The following is an 11,613-nucleotide window of genomic DNA, read 5'->3' as shown; positions in this document are numbered from 1 at the left end:
CAGGGGTGGAGTAAGGAAATCGATTTTAAGAGCCCTTTAAGTCGAAATAAAGGGCTTCACTGTGTGGACGGGTGCAGGTTTAAATCGATTTAACGCTGCTAAATTCGACCTAAAGTCCTAGTGTAGACCAGGGCTAAGAGAAGGACCTTACACTGGCAGAGAGTGAGTTTGATTCTTTCTTTTATACCTCTAACTAGCCAAGTGATAAGAATACACCTAAATTCTTAAAGTACAGGCCTTTGCAGACAGGATATAGGATATCTATATCCTAACAAGCAACATGGATCTATAATGAACACATTTTGGCAGACAAGTCTTACTCACAAATTGTTCAGATTGGCTTGGGTTTATGTGCAGTGAAGGGGTTATACAAATGCTTATGATACATACAAAGGATTAAGTCAGAAGGAGATTTCTAGGGTGTTGCTGTAAGGATTGGTGAGAGTAAACATCACCTCAATGAAATTCACAGATGGTACTTAAGTTTGTGAGTCTCCACCATACCCTCTGAAATGTTAAAGAGTCTCCACCGTACCCTCCGAAATATTAAAGAATAAGTACAATAGGAGATAAGAATACTTATCTATTGGAGGAGAAGAAGATACAGCAGACAGTTGCAAAATGGCTGTTTTAGGGCAGCAGTTGCTTGCATCTGTCACATTTAAAGGGCCAGTAGCCCAGTAGCTCCTCAAAAGGTATTCTGGGAAAAAGGTCCTAGAAAAGTGCAACCACACACTGGGAGATTTGGTAATCTCCAGGCATTCACAGATGAATCAGTGTCTGTGTAATAGCCTACGGACCTGACCCAAAGCCTATTGTAGGCAATGGAAAGACTCCCACATACATCTGAGGCTTTTGGATGAGACTCTGTGTCACACACTCCTACTGCCTGCTAAAATTGTGTCTGACTGTGAGTCTCACAAAACATTTACAGCTATTAAAAACTACTAACAGTAGCAACCAAGGAACAGCTTGCTTCAATTGCTTTAAAGAGATAGGATTGTGTTTCACAAGGAAATGATGTGTAAAGCTTTACAATGGAGAAGTTGTCTGTACAGAGCAGATTTAAGTGCTTCCATCTCCACTGAAGTTGACGAGTAGATGCTAAATAAGGTCAGCACAGTTTGTATCCTTTACGCATAGGGAGGTGTAGAGACCTGCGTGTATTGTGAAATGCTTTAGCAAGTTTGACATTTTTCTTGAGGTGAAAGAGTGTGAGTTCACTGAAGAGGGTACAGTTTCAATCCTATATCTACCCTAACAACTTCATTTGATATAAAATTAGCTTTTCCAGTCTGGTTTGATGGGGTGGCATCTTCACTTTTGTGCACCGGAGCTGCCGAGTGGCACAGTGAGGGAGTTACGTGTGTCTGAATACAAAGCAAAAAGGAGGAGCTCAGCTGGTGATGAGAAGCTGCCTAGCCCCCTCTCACCTTCCCTGGATGGAGGAAAATGTTGGTATTTTTAATGAGCTACATTTTGGCTTTTAGATCTCACTTGTAAGATTTCCCAGGAAGGGACGGGTCTTCCTATGTTTTCATACAGCACCTAGTAGGAGGGGGACACTTCTCCCGAGTGGAGTCTTTAAGGGCTGCCACAGTACAAATAATAAACAGTATTTGATGCTAGAATGGTATTGAAGCTGTGGCTCTTGGGGAGAGGTGCCTGAAGTATTCTGCTTATACAGGGGCAGCACTCATTCTGCCAGCGGCCACCATATGCAGCAGTGCTCCTAACAGCTGGTCCAAAAAGAGCACTATGTGCTACCCACATAATCTGACCTGGCCACACCACCTTGAGGCAGAGGACCACTGTTGGGCTATCCAAGCCTCTCACTGCTTCTCTAGCAGACCACTAGGTTACCCATACTGCTTTCCTTGCAGCCACACAAGAAAAGACTGAATTTAATTCCCTATGCAGTTAACAATTTATCCAATTTACAAATGAGAAAATGGCCTATGTGAGAAGAGAAAACTTCCTTATATGGCAGACCCCCATACGTATGAAGAGTAGTTTGTAACCACATGGCCCATGTAGGGAATATCTACATGTAAAAATAGTACACAATCACTCAGAACTGAGATATGTGAGGTCTGACTATGGTGTATGTAAATAATTACTTTGCCCACCTAAGTAACATTATGTCCTATAAATAGTAATAATAATCACTATACATTAATGTTGTGCTGTGAATGCCCATGATTGACAAGTGGGACTAAATAGTGGAATAAATGGCCACACTGGGATACTGCCATTCATGAAAAAAATTAGAGAGTTGAAAAAAAATTGGGAAGGTTTTAAGTGTAATTTGAACAATATTTGCGGTGGTGGTGGCACATACTTGTTTCTTCACAGCAGGCAAAGATTACAGGTGGTCTATTCTGCAGTGTTTCTCTTGCAGCCTGAAACTTCCAAAGCTGGGCTGGCTGTGAGGATAATTATCTCCTAAATGCTGCAGCTTCTTTGAAATTCACTTTCAATTCAGTGAGGAATGGAGGTGAAGTAATTATTTACAGAATGAACAGGTCTTTCTGAACCTAGATCTTATTTATAATGTTCTGTAGCACATCTCCAAATGGAACAGTGAACATAAGCTTTCATTGGTTTAGTAGAAACACTCCCTCTCTTCCAGCCAGCACAATTTCAGAGTTGAATCTTAACATTTTATTTTCATCTGTCTTGTTCACTAATTTTACCCCCTACTGGACCCAACTGGAGGTGCCACAAACTTTCAAAAACTCTTAATCTGTACGTCTCAAAGGAACTTACATCAGTCAACAGGTAATAAGCTGGACTGACAAATGGGTCATGCAGATTTCTTATTGGCACTGCAGTTTGTTCATGTTATACAACTCGCCGGAGTATGAGTTTTCTTAGCAAAGCCATAGATAATGTGTAGGTGGTGTTTTCCATTTGGATATTTCTGTTGGTTCTGTTGGTTACAGTCTATGCTTTGGTTGGGGTAGAAGCACACAGAAATGAATTTTATTGTAATTATTCTGAACCCAGAATAACATTTCTTAAATTGCATCTGAAGAGGCGGAAAGGTACATCAACAAAACACACAGACTCTGAAATATGATTCGACATACAGACATATTTATGTGGTACAAGATTTATTGATTACACCCTGTCATATCACAAGACCTCTGCTAGTTTCATTATTATTTCATTATTGATTAAAAATGTAGTTTTTTATCATGATTTTATTTTTCCATTTAATACATGTAAAAGAATAAAGCAACATAGTTTGACTATGTGGTTTTATACCTATTGTAGTATACAGTATTCTTCATTTGCTAAAGGTCCAATTCTACAAAGACTTATGCATGTCCTTAAGGTTGCAAGATTGGGATCTCCAAGAGAAATACAGTGTGGTAAAGTCTTCCACATATCTCAATAAAAACTAAATCAGTCTGTCAGTGACAAACTCATTGGTTACCTGAATACTAATTACACTGCATGCAGAAACTGCTCAGGTGAAACACATGCATCTAAAAATAATTAAACAAATTAAACCATAGGAAAATGGTCAGTACTCAGGTAGCTTAACTGAGGGAATAGCTATTTTTCAAGAGATTTGGGGAGCAACTAGAAAGTGCTGTGCCAGTATCCCATGGGAATTGAATCTGGTTCAAGACTCCTGTCTGCTCACAGATCCACCATGACAGGAACCATCTCCTCTCTTCCCTACCCTGCTGGCTCATTCAATGACAGCCATCTTCCACTAGTTGCTGAGCCCTTTCTCCCACCCTCAGCCCAAGAAGCAACAGTATGTACTTGCCACAGAGGCTGGTGTAGACCACAGAGCAGCTGAAGAACAGACTGCCACCAAAGCTGGTCAGGAAGTGAGAAACTGCCTGCTTCAATGTGTGGCTGAGGGCCAGTTTCAAATGTTCACAGCGGTAGATGGCTAAAGGAGAGGGAAAGGCTCATTCTGGCAATAGTATCGGAAATGAGAAACTTGTGTGGGATGGGGCATGTGTTGATAAGGTGATTGATGTGCCCAATACAATTATATTTATCCTCATTATTTAGTGAGGACAAATATATTAAGGTCCTAAGATTTAAGAATTCTAAGAGCCACATGATAGATCTTCTCTTACGTGCCTGGATCTTTCATCAGTGCCTGGGAGGAAAGTAAAGTATCAGAGTAAAGATCTGACCCATGGATTGGACAGCAGAGTTTCGCTCTAAAATATGTTCTTTAATCATAAAGTCCATTGTAATGTAAACACTTTGTGGGATATTTTCTTTCAAAGGTACTTTTTCAATCTCCCTGAGCATACTGAAGTCATTTTGCAGTTAGTAGAGGTGTTTCTTTGCCCAGACAACCTTAGTACAGGTTACACATTTCTATATGAGATAACAGATGATGCTTTAATAGGGATTCCTGTGAAAACACATATGTAAGTGATATGCATCTGTATATCCCTACAGCTTAAGGAGAATATACAGCTAGCAAAATAGATTCAGCAAAACAGCTATAGAACTTGTTTCTTTATTTCTTTAAATGAACTAAAAGAAACATGTTGAAAGAATCAAACAAAACAGTTCAGTTTATTAACATATTTTACATACAGGTGACCAACAGTAATTACTTCTCTCTGAAAAAAAAAATGAAAAGAAGATTGCCACTTGAACTTTCAAAAGAAGATTTTGACAGAAACATACAATATGTTTAATGGGAAATGTATTGTAAGTAAAGACTTGTATGTAAGGAAAATAGATAAAAACCAAGCAAATTTGACCATTGCTAAAAAGCCTTCTTAGTTATAAATAAAATTATTAAGAGGTGTTCTTTATTTCAACAGAAAAAAGACAGTAGTAGAATTTTATAAACAGCTACATATTTACACAGCCCCCTACCAGTAATGGTACTGGGCCTGATTCTTTAAGGTGCGGGGCACTTCCTGAGAAGGCAGTGGGAACTGAGGGGTCTCTGCACCTCACAAGATCAGGCACTTAAAAGGATGATATGACAGCAGACCTTATAAGAGGACAACATTGGAAATGCTGAAGCAACATGTTTAGACTGCAATCGCACAAAACTTACACGAGTAGGCCCATTGACATCAACAGAATTATCATGGGCTTAAAGTTAAACACATGTGTAAGTGCTCGCAGTATCCGGGGCCCGGATGGAAGACTATTGCGTGTAATAAAGGAAGCAAAGGAATCTGCTAGGTATTTACAATATATTTTACACTGAAACTAAGGCACATACCCTTGCATTTACACTTATATTGATTTGCCCTTGTAGCTTATGCTCCTGCATTTTCATTTGACAAATAAGGTCAGGATCCTCAAAATGTGTACCAGATGACAAACTCATAAAAACATTTATTTTCCAAAACCTTCCCAAGTCACAATGCTGGATGTAGTAGATACCAATCTTTCAATAGTTAAATAAAATCAGCACCAAATTCTTGTGAAGATATTCACAAAAGAAATTGGACTTACAAAATGTCTAGTCCAAGTTATTTTATTAGACCAGGCCTCGGAGAAATTCCTTGCAAGTTAAAAAAAAATTAATAATACAACTATATATTTGGGAGGAGGAAGAGAATTATATGAAACCACAAAACATTTTAAAAATCTACTTTAAATTGAACAAAAGCTTGGGCTGAAGCAGACCTGTCTCTATGAACACTTTAATGGAACCCGTTCCCTGTAGATGGTAATACACAACTTTATGTGAACAATCTCATTACCACAAAAAAGGCAACAGGCATGTTTCCACTAGCAAAGTGATTAATAAAATCTGCTGTGCCAGTTGGTTTTTTCTCTCCCTCTTTCTCTCTCATGAACTGCAAATATTTCTAATATTAGAAATAAACCCTAAACTACGAAAAGTCTCTAGCGTCTTTAGGAATTCTACTCCTTTTCTCTTCTTGTTTATGATATTTGTTTTACAATAATCCAGCTTCTCTTGTGTATGTATACCAATTGTACACAGTATAGTATAAATACTGTGCATGAGTGCACCTTTAAGTACAATGCCTATACTGGAGAGACAGTTATTGAGTTAAGACAGGTTAACTGTTCACTAGGTCATTTCATATTTTCACAATGCTACATTTTTCAAAATAACAATAATAATGTCTGGTCTCCTCTCTTCTTCCATTGTACTGCTCATACATATTTTTCTTCCATTTACCTTAAGCAGCTGAAACAGCAAGGGACATTTTTGAACAACCTATAGTATTCTTCCTGGATCTGAAATGAAAAGATGGGATTAAAACATGACAAATTTATTAACAGATTAATAAAGCCAGTGTTCCATTTTACTTGGTTTTAAAGGTGTTCAATACTGAGGTACTGATTATGGCATTAGGAAAGGACACCAAAGACTACATAATCTCAGAACACAGTACTGGAATGTGAACAGTAAGCCTCAGTTCAGATCCTAATTGAAAAGAATGAAGACCAGATTTATTCAACCTTTTAAATTATTTCATAGAGTAGTTGCACTGTAATCATTTTTGACATTGAAATGCATTGTTTTTAAAACCCTAAACCTGGGAGAGATATCTGAGAAGATAAGAATTTGGGGTGAAATTCTGGCCCCATTGAAGTCAGTGGCAAAAGTCCCATGGTCTTCAGCGGGGTCAGGATTACACCACTTATGCCAGAGGGCATGATCCTGTAAACACTTATATACATGAATAACTTTGCATATGTGAACACCACTCATTGACTTCAAAGAGCTAATTCAGATGCATGAAGTTACTCATGTGCGTAAACGTTTGCAGGACTAGGTTCCTGATTTTGTTGTTATATATGAATATTCACATGCAACATTTCCCACAGGAAAGATGGTACTTACTTTTCTAGATAAAACGCAAAGAAATATGAAGATGAACATCCCCTGAAATGCATTGAAAATTGTAAAAAGATACGCAGTGACCACTGATCCCTGGACCACATGGAGCACCCCAAAGATCCAGGTAGCTCCAAGAAGGAACAGGAGAGCAAGAGCACCCCGAGCACAAGACCTAAGCAAAAGAAAAACATTGCAATCAATGTGGTGACCTATATCATTTTCTTCCTCTAATCTTTCCTTTGAAAAATGAATGCTTCACAAAGGTCTGAGAACATTTAGCTTTTTGCGGTTGCATGGTGTATACTTTAGGTTGTGCTGCAGTACTATTGCAAGAATATGCTCACAGTCATTGTAGAATAGTAAAAGGGTAAGACTGGATGGATTTAAAACATTGGCTTAATGTTTTTTTAATCTTCATATAAGTTTCCTCTGGTGTACTGCAGTGCTGTATGATTTGATTTTAAATCTACTGTGAGTGTAATTCCCCAAAGTAAACCATATGTCTGTTATGAAGTATTCTCCCCCCAAAACCAGGAAAAACGTACAGTATGCTGTTAGGTGAACACATATGCATGGCATCAAAGAGATCTTATGGCTTCCTCATCAGAAAATGGGGCCAGCAGTAAAACAATGCACTCTCTTTAAAAAAAAAAAAAGATTTTGCTTTTACAACGCAAATAACTTCACATAGTTCCAGCTCAGAATATTGCTGCCTTAATATTCTATACATTGATTGGCTGTGATTTATTTTTGCGAACATATTGTATAGCTCCCTTGCTCCAGCAAATTACAGTATGTTGTCTTGGAAATGAAACCACTCATTACTTCCTTATTCATTCTTAGCCCAGTCATTGCAGGACTTCCTTAGAGCAGAAGACATTTTTAGCATTGTTCCTCTGAAAATGAATAATTTTCAACTTCATTAAAACCAACTCACTACATGAAGCTATGAAGGATGAGGGATAAAAGAAAGTAATCAATCAAACAATTTCTAAATCTTAACTATAAATCTTGGGCAATGCATTGAAACTGCAGGAGTGTTTCTAAGCAACACAAACAGTAAGTTGTTTTCAATGTTCCCTGTAGTACACTTCAGCTTTTCCTGCACAAACGGTTTTCAAGGTCCCTATAAATCAGCTTTAAAGAGAGAGAGTTGATGGAAAAATCATAGCAGCATGCAAAGTAAAAATCCTGGGGAAGGAAAAAGAAAAGAAGGAAACATTGAGCCTCATTGTACAATTTCTTCACAGATAATGTGACTCACTGAGAACTTGGTTTCTTCATATATTTATTATATGTCTCTTTACTCAGGGAGAAATCTTTCAGTTCTGATTCAGGCACAATTCATGAAATCAGTTTTTGCCCGAGTAGGGGCTGCAAGATCTGGTGCTTCAACTGGAGTGGAAAATTAGGCCTTTAACCCTTACCACCAGCCTTTAACTTGTTCTTTATAAAGGGCCAGATTCTGATACTCATCTTGTGTAGAGCTTGTTTACTCTGCAAGCTGTCCCACTCATGTCAGTGGGACTATCTGAGGAGAAAGGCATTGCTCAATGTGAGCAAAAGATGGCAGAATCTAGCCCAAAATAAACTTAATGTGATAACAGAGAATTAGTTTTCTTTCTACAAACCATTAAAAAAATCCTTGAGTAGGCAAATTCATTATTTTTGGAATGACCACTTTAATTTCTGATTGTATTTAAAGTTATGCACAGTATAATTTGTGTTAAAAGGGAAACTTACCTTATATTTTCATAACAGCTAACTTCGGGCTTTAACATAGCAGTGTGTTGAAATACTTTGTAAATAATCACCCCAAAAGCCAGCAAATTAACCTGAGGGAAAAAATGCTTTTGTTTTTAGTTCAGACTGATGTGCAAATCAGTTGTATGTTTAAATAAAACAAGTCAGATAAAGATTTCTGTGTACATGGACTCTAAAGAATCTGTTGTTGGGGGCAAAAACCCCTCTCTCTGATCCACTTATATTAAAAACAAAATTATGAGCCCTGTAATAAACAATGATCAAACAGGTCTGTAACTCTATCTCACCTAAACAGTATCACTGACAGTAGCCTGCAAATGTTTTTATTGATTTCATTGAGAAATCTCTTAGATTTTCTGCTCAAATTTTTTTCCTCTGTGGGTGTGTATATATATAAAAATAAAATCCTACAGATTTATCATTGTACTCTATATTGATAAAATATATGCTTTTTCTTGCCAAATAATATTAATGGCATCATATAATCTGAGGTCTTTAGGGTGAGTAAACTTTCAAGCGGAGTAAAAAACAGAGGTTTACACAAAGAATTTCAAAAATAACTTTGGTTGAAGGGTTCCTTGCTGGGTATTATGTGTTATATTTATGTTTGTTTGACTGGGGAATAATTTTTTTAGTGATTTTTTTGGACCTGTTTTATGATTATCGTGCTTTATCTGTGGTTGAAACAGAAAAAAGAACTAAAAAAGAGGTTTTGCAAATGATGCTCAATTTGCTTGCTTGGCTAGGCTTCAATGAGCTTTCATGTTTAAATTTCTACTACATTTCTTTTCCAAGATATATGGGTTTGCGGTCTTCCTTTTTAAAATTTCTTATTTTGGTTTGAAGCATTTAACATCAGCATCTATTAAAAATGTTAATAAATTAAACAAGTTTCAGCTGGATGTCTTCCAGATTCTATTTGTAGATGCTTGTGGGTTACGGCTGTAGACTGAATAGAATTAATACCTCCCTCACTTGTTTCTCCAGAATGATTGTGTATTATTTCCCCCCTTCTCTTCCTTTAAAAAAAAAGCATTATAAAAGTGCAGTATCACTATTAAGGTATCAGTTTAATTTTCTAACATTTGCTGTGTATGGGCTCAGAACATTGTTGATTATGTTGGGGGGAGAGGTGGTATTAGGTATGTTGTTAAATGCAGGCTCTGCTTTAATTAGCCTGCTTTAATACAGTAATAATGTATTTACAATTTGATAAGACAGGAGAGAGAGCTGATTAGTAGTTTAGGGAATTAATTCTTCATTGAATACCTTGCACTTGCATAGATCAGGAGATATTTTCTGAAGCTACTTACATTTAAAATTGTAATCTATAATATCTCCCAACCCAGCAGTTTTTCAAAGTTAATTATAAGTAAGTCAGTAGTTGTGATAATTATATGCAGGGTTACTTTTTATCATATATTTATTGGTGAATAATAGATCAAGTAACTTGGTATATACAGTGAAGTTTGCATAGCCAATCTAATGTATTTCTTAAAATACTGTCTAAAAAGTAAGGTAAAATGTGATCCAAATACCGTACGCAGAGAGAATACTCACGGTAATTTCTCTATAAAGTGGCCTAAGATTGGAGACCTTTGAGTCATAATACAAAGCATGTGGCCTAGTTTCTATTCGATGGGCCTGCTACAAAACCCATCAATGCCAAATGAGAGCCTTTTCCATTGACTTCAGTGGGCTTTGTAGCAGGGCCTATGGGCCAAATCCTATTATTCCTTGCCTACAGACAAAAATGTCCTGAAAAGTGAGAATGGGGCAGCCCACAGGGAGTAACTGGGAAAGGGGTGTGTTGGTGAGGGAAGATTCCATTTCCCTGGATCCCAATGGGATTCCCCTACACAGACCATTGACTCTGTCTATTGAGCAAGGTACTAGGATTTGGCCCTCTGCACTAATGTAATAACCATTAATTCTAATCATTTGATTAATCAATTAATTATAAAGGGAATAATCTGTATGTATCAAGGGAATGGGTTAGGTTAACGGTGGCTTCATTGGAGTCTGCTGTCAGAACACAGTTATTGTCTCAAGTAGCCTCATAGGAGGTTGTGTTACAGGGTAATGACAGTGAGCTTTACTTCTGAAATTCAGGGTATTTTGCAAAAGTTATTAAAATCCTAAGTAGGTTTTTACCCCATGTTCTAACATTTCCAAGTACTCTGTACATAAAAAATAATGAGCCAAATACATTTGCAGTGTGTATAATAAAGTGAGAATGCTCAAAACAGTGACTTGTATGCAAATTTTCCAAACCCTAGCAAGAAACTTCTTGGACTGCAGCTTTCCCTGTTAGATGACCCAAGAGTAGGTGATAACAAAATATTTGCAATTGCCACCAAGGAGCCACATTTTTCCCAAGTAAGGAAGGAAGTTACAGTATGTCTTGTTATAAAGTTTGTTTTCAATATAACAAAGGCTGAACGGCTTGAGAAATTGATGCGTGTCCTGACGGGGGTTCTGTGAAGTATGTATTTGTTTTTGGTCTGCTGTTCTAACACTATATGATCTAATGGGGGAAAGGGGAACTGTAATGTCCCCTAGAGATAAATCAGGTCTGGAAACTGCATTCTCCTGCAAAAAACAGGGGAAACTGCAATGTACACTCATAAAAACCAGGTGCCACTGGGCAAGTGGCAAACTGAATTCTTATTATTCCACTTTCCTCCCTTAACATCAGGCACACAAATTAAAAGCTTCTGACGTAGAGCCCAAGCCTGCAAGGTGCTGAGCAGCCCCTAGTCCCAATGATTTCAATGGGAACTGAAGGTGCTCAGCAACTTGGAGGATTGGGTGCTTTGCAAGTACAGTTTTTGAAATTACTCTGACTTTTTAGAAGTGGCCTATGAAGTTCAATGACATAAGTGGTTGGCCAAAGAAGATAGAGCAGTGGTTCTCAAACTTTTGTACTGGTGACCCCTTTCACATAACAAGTCTCTGAGTGTGACCCCCCTTATAAATTAAAAACCTTTTTTAATATATTTAACACCATTATAAACGCTGGA

At 37.5% G+C, this 11,613-nt stretch overlaps 1 protein-coding gene across 10 annotated transcripts in view; it reads right to left on the bottom strand.

The window, feature by feature from the left end:
• Positions 1 to 3,134: 3,134 nt before the first annotated feature.
• Positions 3,135 to 11,613, bottom strand: part of ADGRL4 (adhesion G protein-coupled receptor L4) — a 99,149-nt gene continuing 90,670 nt past the window's right edge. For 6 of the 10 annotated variants that reach the window (XM_073357253.2, XM_073357250.2, XM_073357257.2 and 3 more), the window contains 4 exons: positions 8,570 to 8,661; positions 6,830 to 6,998; positions 6,161 to 6,219; positions 3,135 to 4,393 (listed from right to left, as the gene is read on the bottom strand). In XM_073357253.2, the coding sequence (XP_073213354.1) occupies positions 4,381 to 4,393; positions 6,161 to 6,219; positions 6,830 to 6,998; positions 8,570 to 8,661 (333 nt within the window). In that variant the 3' untranslated portion in view covers positions 3,135 to 4,380. The other 4 variants (XM_073357251.2, XR_012160436.2, XM_073357252.2 and 1 more) reach the window with 4 other exon arrangements.

The sequence above is a fragment of the Lepidochelys kempii genome, chromosome 8 (genome assembly GCF_965140285.1).
Source record: "Lepidochelys kempii isolate rLepKem1 chromosome 8, rLepKem1.hap1, whole genome shotgun sequence".
NCBI lineage: Eukaryota > Metazoa > Chordata > Testudines > Cheloniidae > Lepidochelys > Lepidochelys kempii.
This window is presented reverse-complemented; position numbering and strand designations above follow the sequence as displayed.